General features: G+C 46.6%; 3 protein-coding genes across 6 annotated transcripts; 1 reads left to right on the plus strand and 2 right to left on the minus strand.

Moving 5' to 3' along the window:
* Positions 1–1,012: 1,012 nt before the first annotated feature.
* LOC103456683 (indian hedgehog B protein-like) lies at positions 1,013–8,189 on the minus strand. The gene is made up of 3 exons (XM_008396393.3): positions 7,244–8,189; positions 5,530–5,791; positions 1,013–3,059 (listed from the first exon to the last, which is right to left on the minus strand). Exons 1-3 carry the CDS (start codon positions 7,541–7,543, stop codon positions 2,404–2,406), a joined length of 1,218 nt encoding a protein of 405 aa, XP_008394615.1. The 5' UTR covers positions 7,544–8,189; the 3' UTR covers positions 1,013–2,403.
* Positions 2,336–22,106, plus strand: LOC103457114 (tyrosyl-DNA phosphodiesterase 2-like). Of its 3 annotated transcripts, XM_081598229.1 has the most exons (10): positions 2,336–2,471; positions 4,670–4,848; positions 11,238–11,329; positions 11,441–11,576; positions 18,920–19,055; positions 20,280–20,396; positions 20,464–20,558; positions 20,873–20,991; positions 21,066–21,236; positions 21,724–22,106. In XM_081598229.1, the coding sequence occupies exons 5-10, from the start codon at positions 19,009–19,011 to the stop codon at positions 22,009–22,011; spliced, it is 837 nt and encodes a 278-aa protein (XP_081454355.1). In that variant the 5' UTR covers positions 2,336–2,471; positions 4,670–4,848; positions 11,238–11,329; positions 11,441–11,576; positions 18,920–19,008; the 3' UTR covers positions 22,012–22,106. The 3 variants fall into 3 exon arrangements, with proteins under 3 accessions (XP_081454355.1, XP_081454351.1, XP_081454359.1); XM_081598225.1 differs by lacking the exons at positions 2,336–2,471; positions 4,670–4,848; positions 11,238–11,329; positions 11,441–11,576 and adding an exon at positions 18,585–18,821; XM_081598233.1 differs by lacking the exons at positions 2,336–2,471; positions 4,670–4,848; positions 11,238–11,329; positions 11,441–11,576; positions 18,920–19,055 and adding exons at positions 19,091–19,192; positions 19,315–19,457 and having other exon boundaries at positions 20,464–20,991.
* On the minus strand, positions 8,311–18,543 carry nhej1 (nonhomologous end-joining factor 1). 2 transcript variants are annotated; one of them, XM_008396403.2, is made up of 8 exons: positions 18,322–18,543; positions 17,367–17,563; positions 16,857–17,066; positions 16,646–16,784; positions 16,098–16,156; positions 9,054–9,243; positions 8,764–8,843; positions 8,311–8,507 (listed from the first exon to the last, which is right to left on the minus strand). In XM_008396403.2, the coding sequence occupies exons 2-8, from the start codon at positions 17,553–17,555 to the stop codon at positions 8,427–8,429; spliced, it is 948 nt and encodes a 315-aa protein (XP_008394625.2). In that variant the 5' UTR covers positions 17,556–17,563; positions 18,322–18,543; the 3' UTR covers positions 8,311–8,426. The 2 variants fall into 2 exon arrangements, with proteins under 2 accessions (XP_008394625.2, XP_017159263.2); XM_017303774.2 differs by lacking the exon at positions 18,322–18,543 and adding an exon at positions 18,133–18,310.
* Positions 22,107–22,612: the final 506 nt, after the last annotated feature.

Here is a 22,612-nt window from a genome sequence, read left to right on the forward strand (position 1 = left end):
TTCCAAACTCTCCTCCTTAATCACCTCAAAGTTCAGCAGATATTAGTCTGAGCCATCAGCCTCTTAAAGGCGCAGACTGTCTTTATTATTAGCCGACACCTGTTGCATTCTGGGCCGCTGCGGGTCAGCAGGGGTCCGATCTATAAGCAGATGTTACGTGAGTTTCACTTTATAAGTGGGAGCTGATGGAGAGGCTGCGTAGCTTAGCATCATCAGAACCTTTAGCAGTTCAATTCAGGACAGAAACGCCGCAAACCCTGAAGGCTCCTCAGACTTCCTCTGAGCGCTAACAGTTGCTAGGATTAGCTGTTCCAACACCAGATTTTCTTCCTCTGAATGCTAACCGCTGCCAGCAATAGCTGTTAAAACACCAGATGTTCCTGAATATACATTAATACTGAAAACAGGCTAGCATCAAGAGCCAATCAGTGGACAGAATGGTGCTTCTGGATTAGCTGCTTTGCTAACACCAACTGCTTTGCTAATGCTAGCTCCTTTGCTAATGCCAGCTGCTTTGCTAACACCAATTGCTTTGCTAATGTTAGCTTCTTTGCTAAAACTAGCTGCTTTGCTAATGCTATCGCCTGGTAGCAGGCTATTGTTACCAGGCACTCTATCACTAATGCTAGCGATAGAGTGCCTGGTAGCATTGCTCCGAGGTATTTCTGCTTCCCACACTGCGTTTCCTTCAGATGATTCAGACCTGAATCACACATGGAGATTAAATCTGTAAAACATGGACTGAATTTCACATCAGGATGAAAACATGGACTGGATTTCAGATCAGGATTTTATGGTTTTAAGGATTTTAAAGTTTCTGATTCCTCAGAACTGAATCCCAGATTCTGTTTCACTGTTGATGAGGATCAGTGGGCCCCATGTGGGCCGGACCGCGCCCCACCCCCTCCTCCACCGCCTCCTCATTATCGTCAACATTATCAACATCATCAACAGTTTATCTGTTGATTTTTACTGGTTTTGTTTCTACAGATATATAAACACAACAACACAACAAATTTCCACAATTTAATAAAAAATAAATAAATCTTTGCATTTTCACTAACAAAAATAACAATAATAATAATAATAAAATTAATATTACATGAAGGGATATAATGTAAACGTTTTTCCTAACATCGGGTTAATATTTACAAACTTCGCACCATGAATCAAAATCCTTCTGAATTAATTAAATCACATGTTTTATAAATCAGCTTTAATAATTAATATATTGTGTTTATTTGCTTGAAAGTGATTTAAGCTCTGATACATTAAATGAAAATTAGAAATTAATTTTTAAAAACAGAATTTAATTAATCTTTTTTTCAGGTTGTTGGTTTATTTCTAGTAAAAATTGTTTTTCCATTAATTTACTCTAAAGATTTTTTAATGACTCCAAATCTGGTTCAGCTATGAAAAGTAATTCGATTTAAAATTGATCTGATCAAAGTTAAAATAAAATATTGTGTTCAGGTCAAATTAGGTTTTACTCTAAATTAAGCAGGTACTTAATCTGGATTTAATCTGGACTTAATCTGTGATGTTTTAACCCTGTGTGGGTTGAAATAAAGTCTCTTAATGTGGATTAAAACGGGACAATTAAATCATTTTGCTGCCACCTGGTGGCCAGGATCATACCAGCTAATGCTGGTTTAGCTAATTTACACAATAAACACAAACATAAATAACTCTTGTGTTTAAATAATGAATCATTTCTTAATTAAAATACTTTGTTGATCCCAGAAGAAAATGAAACGTTGGAACTCATCCTGGTTTCTATAGCCAGCCGGATCGCTCCTGTAGCAGTCTGTGTTATAACGTAACTCAAAAAGCATCTGACTGATTGTATCACAGCGTGTCATAATAAATCGCCTGATAAATTTAAATGAACTCGATAATTTCAATTCTGATTAATAATATCTTGTGAAGGTAAATTTAGTTAGAAGATTATGAATAATGAATTTTATTTCTGGTTTCAGTTGTTTGTGGTTTTTATTCCTGTTTGATGTTGGATGTTCAGAATATTTATTAGTTCCAAAATTAGTTCCAAAATTTTCTTTCCAAAATTAGAGTTTTAGTCCTTTAGGGCGAATGTGCGTTATGATCAATAAATGACAATAAATTTATCGTAACGAATTTATGGAGACAATCTGGTCAGGATGACGGTTACATCTGAATTTCTGCTTCACAGTGCGTTTAATGTCTGCTGCTCCAGGAAAAGTTCCTCTTACTTCTTGTTCGCTCAGGTACTTCCTGTTTGTTCCTGGTACTTCCTGTTTGCTGATTGTACTTCCTGTTTGTTGCTGGTACTCCCTGTTTGCTGCCAGTCCAGCACGAAGTCTGTCTCGGTCCGATGCAGGTCTGTGAACCACCAGTTTGCTTTTTTTCTCTCACATGTCGCCCCTAAGCGACGCCCAGCGGATGGAGGCGCCCCGGGTCCAGTACCGCCCGGCCCAGCCAGAGTAAGATCCGTGAGTACCAGTGCAGGCTGTTGCTGTGGTGCCCAGCGCTCCCAGTCCAGCGGTGCAGGAGGCGGAGCGGGGCGAAGGCCCGGTGGGCCAGCCTGTGGCCGTCCACCGCCGCGTAGCAGGACGCCGCCACGCCGTCCACCATGATGGTTCCCTGTTGGGTCAGTGGGGCAAATGCCCCCCGGCTCGTTGTCACATCAACCTTGACGATCCGGGACAGACGCACTGCCCCGCCGTCCTCCACCAGGACGCACTGGCCGGGCCGGGCGGTGTCGGCATAAGCGGCCCGCAGCTGGCCGGTCGCCGGCGCTACACCCTCGGAGCAGTTGCTGCCCGACACGAACAGCAGGTGGGCAGCAGTGAGGGCGAGCCGTGGCCCGGCCGCAGTCCGTAGGCTTACAAAGAACCGCGGAGTGTCCGGGTCCCGGTCCAGGAAGGTCATGACCTCGCTGAAGACCAGGCCGCCGTTCACCAAGGCCAGGACCCGGTCCCCGGGCCGCAGCGCGCTCATGGACCTCCGGGCGCCGCCCTCCAACGTCACCGAGGCGTTTCCAGGGAAACAGCCGCCTGCCTTGGCCGCTATGGAGTCATCTGAGGACGGACAGAGAGACAGACTGTGAGGACGAGACATCTTCTGATCAATAACTGATCAGATATGATAGAAATCATCCTACTGGACCCAATAACGGATCTATAAATATTAATAAATGTCTCCATTTCCTCCTAGTGGAGATTTTACAACCAGAACAGGAAACAATGAACATCATAACAGGAAATTATGTTTATAACCCAAATCAGGAAATATTGGTAATATTGACTGATTATCTCTTGCTGATTTTCTCATTTTCACCTGAACTTTAGAAATTACATGAAATCATTTAGCAAGAAGCAAAAAGATTAATCTGAAGCTAATGCTAACCCAACTAATGCTAACCCAGATAATGCTAATCAAGCTAATGCTAATTAAGCTAATGCTAACTCAGCTAATGCTAATCAAGCTAATGCTAACTAGGTGAAACAGTTCAGCTGAATCAGTTTGTTCAAAGCAAAGTGGATCAGTGATCCAGATTCAATCAGTTCAGAACCAGAGCTCCCATCGTATGGTCTCCATGGCAACTCAAACTTCATCGTTGCTCAAATCCTTCATTATGAGGGAGGGACAACCCATCTGACCCAACCATGATGCTGCCACAGACCAGTGAACGCACCACCGAATGGACCAGTGGCCAGTGAACGCATTGTCCTGCTGCTTGTTTTGAACTAGGCACAGAGGAAACCTTTAATGGCCGACAGAGTCATGGATTTTAGTTTAGCCTTCAAACTTCCTCTGGTCTCCCAGCAGCCAGCACAGCCAAGCCTTCAGGTACAATTTGGAGGTGTTTGTGCTTCTGGAAGCGACTGTTCTCGTAAGGCCCTGAACTTCTCACCGCTGCCTTCAGGTGACATTGGCTTGGCTGAATCCAGAGAACAACATGGTCTGATCCAGACTGGTGTGGTCCAGGCCAGAACCAGCAACCAGAACCGGAAAACAGAAAGAATGTAAAACTTCTGAAACAAAAATTTGCAAAAGCTAAAGTAAGCAGCCACAGAGAACAGTTTATTATTATTAATATCATTATTGTTGTTAGTACAGTATATATACAGTTTTATCTGAGCTTCCTTGTTCAGATTTATCCAGACTCCTTCAGGTTTTTTCTCCTGATATAAATCAGTCTTGGTGCTTTGTCGCCCTCTGGTGGTCAGGTCGTGTAACTCACTGACTGCGTTTTAAAGGGAAAACAGAATGAAAATGAAAGATACCAACTTGATAGTTTCCCTTGTGATCAGGTCAGGGACTGGGCCCTCGCCACCCGCTCTGGGGGAGAAACAGGAGGAAGAGGAAGAAGAGAGGAAGAGGAGGGAGGAAGAAAAGGGAGTAAGAGGAGGGAGGAAGAGGGAGGAGAAGGAAATGTCTGTTACCATCAAAGGAAAAACGGACTGACTTTACGTTTCCTGAATGGATGGTTAGAGTTTAGGCTGGAAGGATTACTTCCTACTGCTGGGATCACTTCCTGCTGGAGGGATTGCTTCCTGCTGCAGGGATTACTTATTGCTGGAGGGATTACTTCCTGCTGGAGGGATTACTTCCTGCTGCATCAGTTCCTGAAACTGGGAGAGTTTCTCAGTGAAAACCTAATGATAAACCTGAGTTGTTTCCACAGGACCGACCCAACAGAACCGACCCAACAGAACCGACCCAACAGGACCGACCCAACAGGATGGACCCAACAGAACCGACCCAACAGAACCGACCCGTCCTCCACCCAGAAACTCCCTCATGTTTCCAGGACGTCTCCCTTCAGAAACCAGATCAGCCGACAGAAGATCAACGCATCACGATGTAAGGGCTTCACATAGATCAACATCAATAATTACTAATTATTGCTAATAATCAGCAGCTATTTGTTCTGAATGTCTGAACTCGTTTAAGCAGTTCTGAAAAACAGCTGCTGCCCCACCTACTCAGCTTGTTATTGGTAGGCAACCAAAGAGTGAGTGAGTTAGCTGATGCTATTCAGCTAGCTTAGCTTGTTTATCTTAGAAGCTAAGCAGCTAATAATTTCCACTGCCTACATCTCCCAGAATGCTGTGCAGTGAATCCAGCTGTTTATCTGCTGATATTGATCTCATGTCTGTGGTGATGGATATTATTGATTTGCTGGATCCTGGGCTCCAAATATAAATATAAATATAAACTGTAATATAATAACAATAATAAACAGACATGTGATCATGTTGGTTTGGTGAAACATGGAGACGATTCCAAACCTCCATGACAACAGAGCAGAACCAAGGGAGCTTAAAACAAAGGTCACAGTGAGTCATGGTGTCACTGTGAGACACAGTGAGGTTTCAGTGAGGTTTCAGTGAGGTTTCAGTGAGGTCTTAGTGGGGTCACGTTGGGGTCACAATTTGGCCACAATGGGGTCATGGCAGGGTCACAGTGGGGTCACAGTGCGGTCATACTGGGGTCATACTGGGGTCACGTCGGGGTCACTGCTGGGTCACGGCGGCGGCCCACCTGACTTGACGCTGCAGTGGACGTGCGCCCGGGACTCGTAGTGGACCCAATCGAAGCCGGCCTCCACCGCCAGCCGGGCCAGCATGGCGTACTTGTGGCGGTCACGGTCGGACGTGGTGACGTCGACGGCCCGGCCCTCATAGTGCAGCGAGCTGGACGAGTGGTGGCCGTCCTCGTCCCAGCCCTCAGTGACGCGCAGCCGGACCCCGGGCCAGTGGTTCATCACTGAGATGGCCAGAGAGTTCAGCTTGTCCTTGCAGCGCTGCAGAGCGGAGAGACGGAGCAGTTAGCCAGGCGCTAACAGGTTAGAGGTTAAAGGTTAAGAGTGAGGACGAGGCGTTTCGTCTCATAGAAACATTTATCCAGAAGTTTATCCAGATCAGCAGATCTATAGAACCGCAGCCAGAGGAGTACTCAGGTGGTGGGGGGCCCATCAGGGCTCACGGAGGCCATCAAACGTCCGAGCCGCCCCTCTGAGGCAGATCAGCAAACTGACTGCGAGTGATTAACTGATGACATCATTACACTGATACATTTGATCAGAAATCTGAACATTCCGAAAAAATTTGATTCAAAATTTGTTTGTTGGATTTTATTGAGTTTTTATTTGTTTCCTTTGTTGAATTTGTTTCTTCCCTTAATTCTTTTTACATGTTATATTAAGTTTAAATAAAGTCAATTTAACAAACTTCTTTTGATTATAGAAACAAAGTAACATGTTTCAAAGTTTTTCTGTTTTCAGAGTTTCTAACATTTGAGGTTTGCGTGATGACATGTTTTCGGTCCCGCAGCATCTAATTAATGCGGTTCCGCTGATAAACTCGAACCGTGTCCGTGAGGCGTCCCTCAGCGTCCCTCGTTCGGCCCGCGAACCGCATCAAACCCTATAAAAGTCTCTTCCAGGCTGCCGGGAGAGAACAGCTGCGGCTGCGCTGCTCTGGAGGTTCTGGCGCACCACTGCGCCACTTCCGCATAAACACACGCAGAGAAGGAGAAGGAGAAAATATAAAATGTTTAAATAATCTGAAAGAGACTCCTTTGTCCAACATGACCAGAAATGAAACAAATTTAACAAAGTTTTTCATTTCCGTTACAAATATAATGAAATCAGCTGAACAGTTTTTACAGCGAGGCGCCCAGGAACGGATCAGCTAAATGGATCAGAGGGGCCATAATGAAGGCTGGGGCCAGGAACAGGCTGTTTTCACCAAAACACACCGGAGGAGCAGCGGGACAAACCGGAGGGTTCAGTCTGCACTCATCAATCTGACTGGAACAAATTAATTTGAGCTAAACTCGGATTTATCTTATTGATAAAACAAGTTTCAAAGAAAACTCTGGGACTTTAAAATCAGTTTGAATCGAATCAGTTCATTCGGTTCAATCGGATCAATCGGTTCAAGTCTTTGATCTACAGCTGCAGCCTCCCCCGCGTGGGTTTGTGGACATCCGGCCGTGGTCACCGAAAGTTGATTTTATTAACGGATTTTCCATCGGAAGTTGGCAGCCCAATAAATCCCACGTCAATGCTAACGTCATAAACATCGCGAGAGGCCGACCCACCGGCGGCTGCTGCGGCTGAGGGCGGGAACGCGCATCACCAGGTGATCCACCTGAACAAGCTGCTGCTGCGCCTGCGCAGACCACCACACCACCAGAAGCACTCTGTTACGCACGAGCTGCCGAATGTCTGCGGACTTGGACTAGGCCGAACCTGCGTCATGAGGCGGTCCGCCCCGGTGTTCTCCTCGTCCTTGAAGATGATGTCCGGGTTGTAGTTGGAGCTCAGCTCCTTGAAGCGCTCCGAGCCGCGGCTGATCTTCCCCTCCGCCTTGCCGCTGGCGCCCAACGTCTGCTCCGCCACGTTGGGGCTGAACTGCTTCAGGACCAGCGGCACCAGCTTTCGGGGGCCCCGCCGCCGGCCGTGGCCCTTCCCCGGCCCGCAGGCCAGGCCGGCCGGCGGCAGAAGCAGCGCGCAGCCCGCCAGGCAGGCCAGCAGCGCGGGGAGCCGCATCCCGCCGGAGAGACGGCGTCCCGCTGCGTTGTCAGGCTGGAGGAGCCGCGGAGGGACGCATGGCACCCCGAAGGGGAGCAGCGGGGACCAGTAGGGACCAGTAAGGATCAGAGAGACCACAAAGGACCAGTGGAAACTTGTGAAGACCAGCAGCGGGGACCGGAGAGCCGCTCGGTGCGTAAAGGTGTCCAATACGCCGCAGGGCAGCCAGAGGCAGCAACAGGTGTGGGCGGGCTGGAAGCTGCGGCCGCGGAGTTGCGCGGCGTGCTGCCGCCTGTCCGGCCGGCAGGTGGAGAGTCCCGCAGCAGGTCGTGAATCCCGCAGCAGGTAGAGTCCCGCAGCGCGGCAGGTTTTCGGGTCTCCTGGTGCCGCAGCTGCTGCGGCTCGGTGGGAATGGAGAGCTGCCGCTGCGCTGCGGGCCAGATGAGGAGGACCGCGCCCTGCGGGACCGGCCCTCTGCCCGCCGGCCACTCCCCCTGCCCCCGCCTGGCAGCGCACGCACCGAGCCAGGTGACCCGGCAGGTAAATAATTATAATCCATGATAATAATTCATGTTTCTGTTTATATCCTAAACTCTAGAAGTGGAACATAGCTCAGATTTCCAGATGTTGATCTAGAAATGTTTTCTATCCTTCCACTGGGCGCCCTGGGCAGAGAGCCACGATCTGATGCTGGGCGCCAAAACTTTCCTCAGGATGCAGAAACTTAATGAAGACTTCATTTCCCAGAATACCCTGCGTCAGTGAGGAAGAGGAGAACGAAGAGGCGCCGACGATGTAAACTTTATTGACACAAAGATAAAATAGAAAAATCTGATCAAACGTCAGAAGCTTAAAACTCTCTGAGCCAATCAGACGCTGCAACCGAGTCACTTCCTGTCTGTCATCGGAACAGGCCCACTTTCTTCTTCTTTAGTTTAGAGGACTGTCGCTCTGCAGGGCGAGTTGCGCCGACGGCCGGAGCCTGGAGAACAGAAACTTGCTTTCAGAAACATTCAAACTTTTTAGAAGTTTTTCTTCAGAATAAAACGAGTTTATGGATTTTATCTGAAAGTTTTCAGCATTTCACACCAAATACATCTGAAAAGTGTGGCCTGCCGCTGTTGCTGGCAGGTTTGAATGTTTCAGTTTCAGTCGGATGGAGGAAAAACATCTGGTATCGTCTGCTGTGTTTCTTGCTGTTCTCAGTTCTCCTGAAGCTGGATGAGAGGCAGACGTACCCTGACCTGCGCCGCACCACCTGGTCCAACTGGGGTGCCGGGGTTCTGGTTCTCTGGGTCGCCTCCATCAGGTCCAATCACTGGCAGGCAGATAAAACAGGAAGTGTTTAATTAGGGATGCTCTCATTGACTTACTGGTTCAATGCAGATTTCGCACATTTAGACTCGATTTAATCTGATGGATTTAATCTGATATGATCAGATTATCATCAGCAAACTGAGTTTCTGTCCATGTAGCCTGATGTCTGATGCTTGTTCCTCCAGTTGGTCTGGTTCTGTTTCAGACTCACCTGTAGTCTGTGCTGGTGGTTCTGGTTCTGGCGGTCCTGGTTCTGTCCAGTCCGGGTCGCCGTGGTTCTCCTGGGGTCGTCTGCGTTTGTGCGGTGTGGGGCAGTGAGCAGTGACGGCGGCGTAGAGCTGCTGCAGGTCAGTGTTGAATCCCGGAGCGTGGGACTGATCGGACCGCAGCACAGGAAGGTTCTGGAGAGAAACCGAATCTGGATCAGCAAGGATCCAGAACCTGGAGGTTCTTTACCTGGAGGTTCAGAACCTCAGAACCCTTTGACTTTATTTTTAATAGAGTCAAAGCAGAGAAAATATCACCAAAACTTATCACCAAAAACTACTCATGAGGCTGAACATGTCTGTTTCAGGTTTTAATGATGAATCTTTTTAAAACTTTGTTTTTTATTATTTTTAATTAGTTTTAAATTTATAATCCCCATATATATGTCTTTATAAATCTGCAGTTCAGTTCCTTCCTGGGATCGGACCCAGAATCCTGCAGCATCTCTGAGGTGTGACACAAGGAAGTGATGTCATCAGCCTCTCATCACAGGTCAGGATGCGACCAGTAGCAGGAAGTGATGCGGCTGAGCTCCTGCTGCGTTTAGCTGCTGCTATTTTCTCTGCTAAGGAGACAAACTGTCAGAATTAGCTGGGTAAATATTGACCCCCTCCTCCCCCGGGGCAGTGGGGGGTTAGGGCGGGGGCAGTGGGGGATAGGGTGGGGGGTTAGGGTGGGGTACGGGGGGCGCTCTCTCTCTGCGGTCAGACTCCAGGTTGCTCATTGATTTATTTTTGTTATGTGTTGGTTTAAATATCGTAAAAATAAATGTGGCTGCGGCGCGTCGCACAGAGGAGCCAATGTGGCAGAAAGCAGCAGAAAGCCCCCCTTATTCTGCCCTAATGCCCCCCGGGGGTCTGGCTGCACACCGCCTCACTTCACCTGAACCGGCGGCGCTAAAATCTCCATGGAGCCCTCCTGACCCGTACGGAAGCCCATTAGTGCCAGTGGCAGGATATTTGAGCTTCTGGCCTATTTAAAGCCCTGGATTCATCTAGAAGTCTGCCTCCTCTAGTCTGTCTGATCTGCCGGGGATCCAGAGTCCATTCCTGTTTCTTTACAGCAGAAATCATGTGAACTAAACAAACAGCAAACAGTTTCACTTCCTGGTTCACCAACAGGGTCACCTGCAGTGACTCTAAGCCGCCAGCAGGGGCAGCACTCTGACTGTTGGTCAGCCTCTCCTGCGTTGCCATTGATCCCAAATTACCTTTAACCCTAAACCCTCTGTGAGCCAGCTGACCCAAACCCAAATGACCAGGAAGGAGTCCTTGGTCAGCTGTTGCTACGGCAACGTCTGAAAGCAGAGACGATAACCTGCAGGCATTTCTGCTGCGGTACCAGACGATGCTTTTGCTCCTGGCAGGAATGGCCTTCCGCACATGGCTGGAGCGAACGCAGTGAGAAGCAGCTCACCTGGTGGCCCCTCCCCTTGCACAGGCCCCGCCCCACCAGAGGCCACGCCCCCAGCACAGGCCTGATCCTGGTTGTGTTTTCAGTCTGAATGGTTTGAATGAACTTCTAGAACTAACTGGACGTTGTATTCAATGCTATGCTCAAATGAGGTTCAGCTCCACAGCATAATGCTTCCACCGCCAAGTTTGTTGTGTCACTGCTGAAGCAGAGTGCACTCGTTGTTCCGTCTCAACATTCGGTCTGGTTTTGGTTCCACCGTTCGGTCTGATTTTGGTTCCGTCTCAACGTTTGGTCTGGTTTTGGTTCCGTCTCAACGTTCGGTCTGGTTTTGGTTCCGTCTCAACGTTCGGTCTGGTTTTGGTTCCGTCTCAACGTTCGGTCTGGTTTTAGTTCCGTCTCAACGTTCGGTCTGGTTTTGGTTCCGTCTCACCGTTCGGTCTGGTTTTGGTTCCGTCTCACCGTTCGGTCTGGTTTTGGTTCCGTCTCACCGTTTGGTCTGGTTTTGGTTCCCTCTCACCGTTCGGTCTGGTTTTGGTTCCGTCTCAACGTTCGGTCTTGTTGTTGTTCCGTCTCAATATTCGGTCTCGTTGTTGTTCCGTATCACCGTTTGGTCTGGTTTTGGTTCCGTCTCACCGTTCGGTCTCGTTGTTGTTCCGTCTCAATGTTCGGTCTCGTTTTGGTTCCGTCTCAACGTTCGGTCTTGTGTTTGCAGACTCTAATCCTGGATTTCAGCACCTTGTTGCCCCCTCTCAGCTGTCCCAGTAGCCCTGCAGCCTCCCTGTCCCGACCCAGTTCCAGTGACAGGTAGATTGATGTGGATGAAGCTCTGGATAAATCAAACTGGTCACTGTCCTGGATTGTTAGCAGAGGCAGGCTAACGGCTTCATGACTCACTGACTAAATTTATCCTTTCAGCCGTCCAGCCGATGATTTTCACACCAGCACGTCACTCCGAGTTCAGATGAAACCAGTGTCCTTCCCAGCTCAGCCATGAATTCCTCACACAGCTGACAGTTTCCATCTTCAGTCCTTACAGGAGGAAAACGATCAGGTAGAAACCATTTCACCTGCAAAGCTGTGTGGTCAGGTTCACTGCAGCCGAACAGCGATGCTGCAGTTGGAGACGCATTTTGGTTTTCAGACCAGAAACACATCTGGAATCTACAGAAGAAACAAAACTTCTGACTTTAACTGAGTCAGAATCCAAAAAAATAGCCTGACAATGTCAATTATGTTGTTGAAAAATGAAAATATTGTCAAAACTGTTTCTTGTTTGTTATTGGATTGTAAATCGGCACTTTATCCATAAACAACTCAAACATTTATGATCTTAAGAAGTCTTTTGAAAAAATTGTCCCTAATGTTCTTCCGTAATGTTGAGAAAAAGAAAAGATTAACTTTACCATCTCAGTCTGATGAACTGACTAATCCAGACTTTTCTGTCCTGAAGTTGGACAATAAATAGATTTATCTTCATCCTAAAAATAAACCTCTGGATCATCAGCAAACAGCAAACCAATTATTTTGTCAAAATTCTTTCAAAATGTTGTTTAGAACAACATCACAAGACAAAAGTCTTCAGCTTAATTAATTTTCACAAACTTTCCCTACAAAGCGACGTTAACGTGATAATTGAGCCGCTTACAGGATTTAAACCTCCTGCTGCATTAACTGCATTTTTCTACACTGTAAATAAGGTTGTTATGCTTTAGGCTTTATTTATTACTTTTAGGAATAAATGCAGTAGAAAAATGTCCGGCTGAAGGCAGAAAGCAGCAGATCTGAATCGGAATGCCACATTTGGGAGCCGCAGTATTTCTGCCCAATTACGTGATTCATGTAAACCTCAAGTGAGGTGTTTTGGTCAGGAGCCGCCACAAATTGTCAGATGCTGTTATACTGCCGAGCAGGTTGCCATGGAGACGCACAGCCGCCGGACCAAGAAACAGGAAGTGGGCGACGTTCCCAAGCGGTGACGGTTCAGAGCTGCAAGTGTGCGGCACGCGTCAACGCAGCCGGGCGCCGATGTCAACAAAGAGACGGAGGACAGTCCTGTCAATCCAGCTTCCACTGGGAACACTGGGACACCAGATTCCCACTGGGACATCAGATCCCAGACTAGATCCCCACTGGGACATCAGATCCCCACAGGGACACTGGATCCCAGACTAGTTCCCCACTGGGACACCAGATCCCCACAGGGACACCGGATCCCAGACTAATTCCCCACTGGGACACCAGATCCCAACTGGGACACCAGATCCCAGACTAGTTCCCCACTGGGACACCAGATCCCCACAGGGACACCGGATCCCAGACTAGTTCCCCACAGGGACATCAGATCCCCACTGGGACATCAGATCCCCTGGGGACACCGGATTCCCACTGGGACACTGGATCCCCACTGGGATACCGGATCCCAGACTAGTTCCCCACTGGGACATCAGATCCTCACTGGGACACTGGATCCCCACTGGGATACCGGATCCCAGACTAGTTCCCCACAGGGACATCAGATCCCCACTGGGACATCAGATCCCCTGGGGACACCAGATTCCCACTGGGACACCAGATTCCCACTGGGACACTGGATCCCCACTGGGATACCGGATCCCAGACTAGTTCCCCACTGGGACATCAGATCCCCACTGGGACACTGGATCCCCACTGGGATACCGGATCCCAGACTAGTTCCCCACTGGGACATCAGATCCCCACTGGGACACCAGATCCCCACTGGGACACCAGATCTCCATTGGTTGAATCAGAACTTCATAAAATCCAGAATTAGCTACAAAAGCTAATCTATTGGATGCTGCAGGAACTGATTGGCTGAAACCCCAGGAGTGGAGATCAGGAAGATCAGTGGTGGCAACGCTAACCCTACAGCACATAAACATTAGTTCCACTAACATACTACGACAACACAATATTTATCAGAACCTAATGCTAAGAATTAAATTCAACTGTGTTGAATTTATGAATATGTGTGAATTTTTCTTGCTATTTGTTAAACTCATGTACGTGTTTCATTCTTCTATGAACCTCATTTGTTAGTTTCTTGCTATTTGTTCAAAGAAAACATCAGAGGAAACAGAACTGCTGCCTACTTCAAAATAAGTATATGAATATAAACATCTAACTTTTTGGATTTTTAACAGTCAACCAATTTTCAACACAGGTCCAGTAAATTAACGCTTATTTTCTGTATAAATACATTTAAGGAAGCTAAGGAAGCTAAAATGCTAACCTAAAACTAGCTCTGCTATTAGAGCATTAGCAAAAGTGTTCCCAACAGTGAGGTCGACTGTAGCTGTTAGCTTGTGCCGTTTCCTCTGTGCGTATTGGTGCATGTTAAGTTATATTTTATGAACTATTAAAACAGGAAGCTAGCAGCGTTTTAATAGGATCATAGTGTATTAGCACGCTGCTGTGCTTCCTGACCTTCTTGGATACCACAGAGATGTCTGTCCTGTTAGCATTAAAGGCTAACAGGACATAGCTTACTCTATGTCATAAGACAGCATTGGCGAGCGCAAACTTCTGTCCTCCAGGAAGTCGGTGAATGTTTCACTTCCTGTGTCTTTCAGAGTAAAGTTGTGGTCAGGAATCACGACTCAGCACTTTGAGGCCTATTCAAAGTCTGTAACTGAGATATTTCCAGATATCCTCACAACCAGAACCGGTCTGTTCTGGTCCGGACAAAGATAGGGACGCCCCAACACACACACACACACACACACACACACACACACACACACACACACACACACACACACACACACACACACACACACACACACACACACACACACACACACACACACACACACACACACACACACACACACACACCCCTACTGTAGAAGCTGGTTTGATCCTGAAAGCATCAGACCTGTGTCTCTGTCCTCCAGCTTTAGCCGCAGTGTGTGTAAATAAGTGTGTGTGTGTCAGCCAGACTATTTCCACCCGTGTAAATGTTGACCTGCGCTGGGCGGGGTGTTTGTGTGGCGGCCGGTGGGGAAACGCAGCAGAAAATAAAAGCAGCAGCTCCTGTCATCAGGCAGTCTTTCCGCCGTGCGCCTGCCCTGCGCTCCCCTCGCTGTGGGAAACGAAAGCCACAAGGGGAACAAACAGTCGCTGATGAGGCCGCGCACAAATAACCGAAAATGTCAAAAAGCTTCAGCTGTGAGGGGAAAACACAGCAGCTGAAAGAAGCTGGAGGTTAAAAACGCTGCTGAGAATCCGACAGAATTCATCCCAGACTGAAACAATCACAGCACACTAAGCTACATTTATGTACTTCTAAATTATAATAACAATAATACTGTTACTGAGATAAACCTATAACAGTGTTATTAAAAATACATTTACAGAATCTCTTCAAATTAAAAAAGTTTTCTTTTTCTTTTCTAACACAACAAAATGTGTATTTCTGATGGATTTCATTATTTTATATATGGAAGCTGAACATGTTTTTAACAACTTTTAAATTAATTAAGGAAACGTAAATAGAACAATATTTCTGAAAACAGATCAATTATCTATGTATTAAAATTATTAATTAATAACGAATAATTTGAAAATGCTATTTTAAAAAAAATAAGATTTTCCAATTTTTTTATGACATCCAGATTGAAACAAAAAATTTGCTAAAAGGTATTTTCTTTGCAAATCAAAACAAATTATATAAATAAATTACATTCATTCAAAGTTTAATAAAGTAATGAATGTGATTTATTTTAATCCTGAAAACGTTACAGAGCTGAAACAAGGTGGCGCTAGAGATCCTATAAATTCACTAATAAATGATCAATGAGGAGAAAAATAACTTCATGCAGAAGTAATTTGCATGAATTACTTTATCTTTAAGTAATTTATGCACCTCTGACCTGTTTCAGATCAGAGGTGGTTGGCATGGAGACAAACAACACAAACAAAGTCAGCAAATGGCTGACACTCTGGCCCCAACCTGATAAATACATCACATACAAGCTAAACGCCTCTGATTCACACGCGCGCACACACACGCACACACACACACACACACTCCGCTCCAGCCAATGGCTGATCTTCCAGTCTCAGTGACATTTCTCCCAGAAACTTTTATTTCGGTTTGGAGTCTGGTTTTCACAGAACCTGATCAGACCAGACTGGACTGTACCGCATCTGACCGGATCAGCCCGAATACCGAATGTCTTGCAGCTAGAATAGAGCTAACAGAATCTTCCTGCTTACAGGATCTTTAAGAAAAATGTTAAGAAATGAAAAATGTTACAAAAAAATTCCCAGATTTTCTTTTGTTTTTTGGATCAAAAATCGATCAAATCTCCACAGATTCTTTATAATTACTGAATCAAGTCAGAAGGAGAAAACTGAACAGAGTGGTTGTCATGACGATTTTAACAGAGCGGCGTGAAGCACAGGGTCAGCAGGGAGATGAGACATTTCACATCTGGACGCAGCAAACACACCTGGCTCCAGAGAGCCGCTCTGATTGGCTGGCAGCAGCTGAGCTTCAGCTGTCTGGAGGCTAATGCAGCAGCAGCAGTCTGTGTCGCTGAGCTCTTACCTTCTGAATGAAGTCCTCTGTGTAGAGCTGTTTGTTGAAAACATCCGTCTGCAGGCGCTCTGCCATTAAAATCACAGAAATTGCCATCAAATATCAAATTCAATGATCACAGCTGAGATCATTAAAGACTTAATTCAGTTAATTTCATACATAATAAGAACATAAATAGTACCATAATTATTTTGATCAGCTGCTGGCTTTACAAATAATTAATATATTCATCTAGATGTTAAATTATTGCTTGGATGTGCAGTTCTGCAACGTAAAGTTCATGTTTCATCATATTTTGATTGTTTCTTTATGAAAGAGCAGACAACAGACGGGGAGCGCTGCCACTGCCCCAAACAGATAGCTTTAGGAAAGGGGCGGGGCTCTCTTCATCCACCAATCACAGCGCTTCTCTATTGGACGGTAAAACTGGTTAAGTGTTGGTCACTTCCTGTCTGGGTGTGTTGGTCACTTCCTGTCTAGGTGTCTTGGTTACTTCCTGTCTGGGTGTGTTGTCTGTTTGTGTTGGTCACTTCCTGTCTGTGTCTCTGTCTTGCTACCTCTGCTGAGCGTGGCTCCGTTCTCCCGGTAGTCCTGGATCTCCTCGTCCTTCCTGGCCAGCAGCTCTCCCAGCTCCTCCACCTGCCTGTGCATCAGGCGGCTCATGGCCAGCAGGGGGCGCACCAGCTGAGCGCACACCTGAGAAGCACAGAGCAGTTAAGGCATAGCTGCAGCTGCAGCTGCCGTGTTTCTAGATGTTCTGCGGCTCACCAGAGACACAGGAGCGGGGCCGCAGTGGAACTCCCAGTGGAACGGCAGGCCAGCCAGCTCACTCTTCAGCTTCAAGGTCACGGCCCCGTCACGCCGCCACACACACATCTGGGCCTCGCCGCTGCCTCCCCCCGACAGCCAGGGCTCAGTCGCCTCACGCAGGTGGGAGAAGAAGGCCTGGACGGCGGCGCGCAGACGCCGGTTCAGCTCCTGGAGGGCAGAGGCAGGTCTCTCATCATCATCTGCCGTAAGGTCACCATACCAACAATGTAGGGTCACCGTACCTACACCATAAGGTCACCATACCTGTGCCATAAAGTCACATAATGTGTTCCTACACCATAAGGTCACCGTATCTACAACATAAGGTCACTGTACCTACACCATGAGGTCACCGTACCTGTGCCGTAAGGTCACTGTTCCTACACCATAAGGTCACTGTACCTACACCATTAGGTCACCGTACCTGTGCCGTAAGGTCACCGTACCTACACCATAAGGTCACCGTACCTGCGCCCGACGCTCAATGGCCGCTGCATCCATCCGCTCCTCCCACACGCCCTGCATGTCGGTCAGCAGGATGTGGTACTCTGCGTCGCCGAACCAGCTCTTGACCAGCAGCTGGCAGCTGTCGATACAGACAGGAAGCCAGGGCTGCTGGAGGAGGAAGTCGTCAGCTGGATCTGCTCTGGGATTCATCGCCAAACCTTAACGAGGAGGAGCACACAACCAAAAATTAGTCATCACCAATTAATCACAATTGGTAAATTAAAATGAGGTCAATAATGTCCATTTTGATGACTAATATTATTTGACTGCCTATTTTGTTTCCAGACTTTATATTCTATGTCTTTCATGGTTTTGGTCCTGTGTGTTTTTATAAAATTAAAGTTTATTGGTCTTGGAGAGAGTGAAAACTTGAAAATAAGATATCATAGGTCATATCGGATTAATTCTTGGGACAATGTATAGTCCAGCAACATTTGTTATTGAGACAATGAGTGTGTCTCATTTTCAAACTCCTTAATGAATTCTAACTTATGAAGCCCATATATAAGAAAACCTTCACTGTAAATCCAGCTTTTCCAGGCCACACCAACCCACAAATAGCTCGTTTTCAGGAAAATAAGTGAAAGGTTTCTTGTTAATTAATAATTAATAGAGGCTGACTCGTTTACAGCTGAAAAATAAACGCGCCAGTTCTGTGAGTTTATGATGTACACAGAGAGACACCTGAAGGACTCAAGGAAAAAATCCTAGAAAAGTAATCACCCACCATGTTTCGTTTAAAAATCCATGACTTTTCCACTTTAATCGTTTTATCTCCACGGCCAAAACAGAAACAGCTTTTATATCAAATTAAATTAAATGAACGAATACTTGACTCTAATTCGGCATCACTTTCCAAACGCACATTTAGAAATACATGAGCTTTTTTAGTTATAAATCCCCCAAATTAACCTACCTTTGATATATGTAGAGAGGGAGCTAAAGGGGGCTTTTACTTGTTTTTAAATGTTATTACACATATCTAAGACTTATTCTGCTAAAACAAGTAATAACACATTAACATAGATTAATAAACGCGTAAAAACCAGAGTTTTCCTTAAAAAATGACTTAAGTTTCTAAAAGAACCGCAACCGGTTGTTGTTGACAAATTTCCCACACCGAAAAGAAACACGGACTCGGACTCCAAAGGTTCCGGTTTATAACGCCGTGGCTTTATCGCCACCAGCTGGTGTAAATGGTGGATTGCTCCAATAAATTAATTTAAACTAATAATTTAATTAAAATATGTTGTAGGCATAAAAGTATGTTTTTCCTTAATACTGTGGCTAACAGTATGCTTTACTGTAACACTGGGGTTAACAGTATGCTTTACTATGACACCACCAACAACGGGCTCTTTCCCTTCAGAGACAACATCATTAATAGAGCTTTGGAGGGAACGTCACACACTCTTGGTGAGAGAAAAGAGACGAGAATAAAAAGCTGATAACATCTGGAATAAACTTGGCTCCATTCAGCCCTGACAGCTGCCAGGTCATGTGATTTATTCCAGGGAAACAGAAACTCGGGCGCGGTTCTCTCTGGGTGAGCCGCCCTTGCCCCGCAGCTGGATCTGGATTCATTTGGACCTTCAGGGTTGACATGGATGGAGAGAAGAAGAGCTCAGGCTGCACACAACCAGAGAGCAGGTAGTTCACCCACTCATTGTTCTGTTGTTGCTGTAGCGCTATGTTACATCTTTCATTTTCTCGCAGGATTTCTGACAAGTCCTTTTTAGGCGTGCAGCTGAAAAGTTCTGCTAAGTTGTGAAAGCTGCAGAGTCAATGTGAGTTTAGAGAAAGTTAAATAGTTCATTCAGATCTGATGACAGAGACGGTGACTCAGACCAGGAAGTAACATTTTTCATCATCTGTTGGGCTGAAATGGTTCTTCTGGTTCAACTATCAGCCGTTCTGATTGGCCAGTGCGCTGCCCAGGCTGGTCACCATGGCAACGGGCCAAGGCTTCCTGGACTCCGAGAAAGATGAGGGAGTGATGTTTATCCAGGATAAATTATAACGAACCCATGAACAGATCCACAGATCGATCAGGTGAACCACGGATTGATTCTTCAAGCTTTCTTCAAATATTCTAGATCTATTAACGAATCAGATGAATGCTCTTCAGTCCGTCACGTTTTCTTCTCTCCAGTAGAAGAAAATGACTCTGTTGTCAATAATTTCAGTTCAATACAAAGATACTTTATTAATGCCAAAGACAAATTAAAGGTTGCTGTAACTCAAATCATCCAAGAATCTCCAGAGTTGTTATGAATAGTGATGCTGTGGGCTGGAAGGACCTCCAGTAGCAGTCAGTCTTCCAGCGTATATGAGGAGGCTTCTGAAGACTGTTGCTGTACGATGGTCTCATGCTAACATGCTAACAGCTCAATATCCAGGCAGCAGAGTAACCTGTGGTGGATGACACCATCAGCTGTTAGCTAGCTCTGCTAATCCACCTCCTCAGCTTTTGTTGCTCCTCTTTAGTTTCCTGTCTGCTCACCAAGTTAGAAAGAGAGACGCTGATGATATGATCCTTCGCCGTTATGAAGGCCGAATCTTCCTCCTCCTCTCTCTGCTCTCTGGTTTTGATGTTAGCATTTATAATTTATAAACTGTTGGAAGTATTTATGCGAGTTTAATGCGTTCATCATCTGATAAACTTTGATTAGGTGGATAATACCGCAGTGTTAGCATGGTGTGCTAACCCTCTGTGCAGTGTTAGTATGGTGTGCTAACCCTCTGTGCAGTGTTAGTATGGTGTGCTAACCCTCTGTGCAGTGTTAGTATGGTGTGCTAACCCTCTGTGCAGTGTTAGCATCGGGTGCTAACCCTCTGTGCAGTGTTAGCATGGTGTGCTAACCCTCTGTGCAGTGTGGGGCCAACAGAAAGCAGAGAGGAGCAGCTGTCGCTGATCAGCTGGAACATCGACGGTCTGGATGGAGACGAGCAGCCAGAGAGAGCCAGGAGCCTCTGCTCCTACCTCACAGAGTGAGACCAGGCTAATTTTCAGGATCAAGGGTCACTGCAGACGTGTTTCTAACAGGTCTCTCCCCAGATACTCGGCTGATGTGGTGCTTCTGCAGGAGATGGTGCAGCCCTACATGCGCTTCATGCATAGACGTCTGGGAGACGCCTACAACTTCATAGAAGGTCCTGCAGTCTGAAGGCCATCTGATGACTGGGTGACTCTGGGTGGTGGTGTGTGTCTCACGGTGTGTCTCTTACAGTGTTTATGTCTCACGGTACTGTGTGTGTGTGTCTCATGGCGTGTGTCTCACGGCGTGTGTCTCACAGCGCTGTGTGTGTCTCACGGTGTGTGTCTTACAGTGTGTGTGTCTCACGGTGTGTGTCTCACAGCGTGTGTCTCACGGCGTGTATCTCACAGCGCTGTGTGTGTCTCACGGTGTGTGTCTTACAGTGTGTGTGTCTCACGGTGTGTGTCTCCTGGGGCTGTCTCCTCCCAGGTGGACAGGACGGTTACTTCACCATGATGCTGCTGAAGAAGTCCCGCCTCAGGCTGCTGGATCACCACATTCTCCACTTCTCAAAGTCTCGTATGATGAGAAACCTGCTGGTTGCTCAGGTTCCTGCTCGTCCACAAACAACCAAGTCCTGTCACCCAGGCTTTTATTGTGAAAATCCGCTCTGTTGGGCCAGGTGGAGTTCGGAGGCCAGAAGCTGAGCCTGATGACGTCCCACTTTGAGAGCTGCAAGGCCAACTCTGCAGAGAGGATGAGGCAGCTGAGGCTGGTGATGAAGATGATGAGCCAGGCTCCGGATGACCACACGGTTCTGTTTGGAGGGGACACCAACCTGAGGGACCACGAGGTCAGATTCCTCACCTCTCCTCCTAGGGGGCGCAAGCGCGGCCCATTCTGGTTTTCTGTTAAAAAATGTCAAAAGTGGAGAGGAAATTTAAAAATATTCCTGGGTAGTTATATGATCAAAACTGAAACACAACGAGTCTGAAAAATGACAAACAATTCAAATGAATGTAGTTTTTTTTTGTTAAAACCCAACATAGTAACCAGCCAGTGAATTTTAAAACATCATTAAAACATTTTGTGTTTTATGTATGATGTTTTTCAGGGATTTTTAAGACTAGTTGTGTTTCAGTATTGTCAACAATGAACACATAAATATTAGACTAATAATAGAGGAGCCTGACGGGGTCAGAGCAGCAAGGAGGGGGTTAGAGCAGCCTGACGGGGATCAGAGCAGCCAGGAGGGGGTCACGGTTAGGCTTATAATTCCCAGGATAAAGCCCAGGTTTGTTTCCGGGTGTTCTCAGCCTCCTCTCTGGCGTTCCCTGCAGGTGGCCGCCGTGGGGCTTCCAGGGAACGTCGTGGACCTGTGGGAGCAGCTGGGAGAGCCGGAGAAGTGCCGCTACACCTGGGACACCCGGGCAAACACCAACAAGGAAATACCGTTCAAGTGCCGGTTCCGGTTCGACCGGGTGTACCTCCGGCGGGCAAGTGGGGATGGCATCCCCCAGCTGGAGCCTCACAGCATGGCGCTGATCGGCCTGGAGAAGCTCCGGTGTGGCCTGTTCACCAGCGACCACTGGGGGATCTACTCCACCTTCTCTGTGACGCGCACATGAAACGCTTTCATTTGTTCATATACATTTTTAAAACAGATCATTTTACAGAAGCTCAGCGTTATCTGTGACATCCGAATAAAACGTTGAAGAGGAAATGGTTTGATAACAGGAGCCTCCTTTCCCTGTCGGTTCTGGTCATCCAGTTTTATAATTTAAGTTGAGTAGAAGAAAGAATTGTGGTAAAAACGGGCGCACAAGCAATAGGTAATGACATGGCCAGAATATAAATCCATGTATTAAGACATTTTTATTAGTCTAATAAATAGCACATAAAAAACGCTGTAAACCAAAACTTTATGAATTGACCAAAATAAATACTTTAATTCTGTGTGTAATGGATCTATATTATCTACACGTTTTGCGTTTTAACCAAATTACTAAAATAACTAGTCTATAAAATGATGTTCTGATTACAGAGCTGTACCAGGAGAACAAAGTGAACAGAAACTTGGAGCTTTTAAAATGTGCGCTGCTCCTTTAAGAGATCAAAGCCAGCGTTTGGTATCCAAAGAGAGGTTTTGTTTACTTCCGGGTTGTCGCTGCTGAGAACACCAACACGCCCCAAACACCGAGCAGAGACGGCAGAGGAGGCAGAAGACAA

Source organism: Poecilia reticulata, chromosome 2 (genome assembly GCF_904066995.2).
Source record: "Poecilia reticulata chromosome 2, P_reticulata-male-v2, whole genome shotgun sequence".
In the NCBI taxonomy this organism is placed as follows: domain Eukaryota; kingdom Metazoa; phylum Chordata; class Actinopteri; order Cyprinodontiformes; family Poeciliidae; genus Poecilia; species Poecilia reticulata.

What these genes read in the sequence shown, in the direction of transcription:
- nhej1 (XM_008396403.2), bottom strand. Translation starts at nt 17,555, where the DNA reads ATGAATCCCAGAGCAGATCCAGCTGACGACTTCCTCCTCCAGCAGCCC. An exon ending in CGGAGCCACGCTCAGCAGAG is followed by an intron (nt 16,157 to 16,645) that starts GTAGCAAGACAG and finishes TTTTAATGGCAG; the next exon opens with AGCGCCTGCAGACGGATGTT. An exon ending in GTGGTGCGGCGCAGGTCAGG is followed by an intron (nt 8,508 to 8,763) that starts GTACGTCTGCCT and finishes TCTGTTCTCCAG; the next exon opens with GCTCCGGCCGTCGGCGCAAC.
- LOC103456683 (XM_008396393.3), bottom strand. Translation starts at nt 7,543, where the DNA reads ATGCGGCTCCCCGCGCTGCTGGCCTGCCTGGCGGGCTGCGCGCTGCTT. An exon ending in CGGACCGCCTCATGACGCAG is followed by an intron (nt 5,792 to 7,243) that starts GTTCGGCCTAGT and finishes TCCGCTCTGCAG; the next exon opens with CGCTGCAAGGACAAGCTGAA. An exon ending in CCACTGCAGCGTCAAGTCAG is followed by an intron (nt 3,060 to 5,529) that starts GTGGGCCGCCGC and finishes GTCCGTCCTCAG; the next exon opens with ATGACTCCATAGCGGCCAAG.
- LOC103457114 (XM_081598225.1), top strand. Translation starts at nt 18,671, where the DNA reads ATGTTTTTCCTTAATACTGTGGCTAACAGTATGCTTTACTGTAACACT. An exon ending in GGGAACGTCACACACTCTTG is followed by an intron (nt 18,822 to 18,919) that starts GTGAGAGAAAAG and finishes GATTTATTCCAG; the next exon opens with GGAAACAGAAACTCGGGCGC. An exon ending in CCAACCTGAGGGACCACGAG is followed by an intron (nt 21,237 to 21,723) that starts GTCAGATTCCTC and finishes CGTTCCCTGCAG; the next exon opens with GTGGCCGCCGTGGGGCTTCC.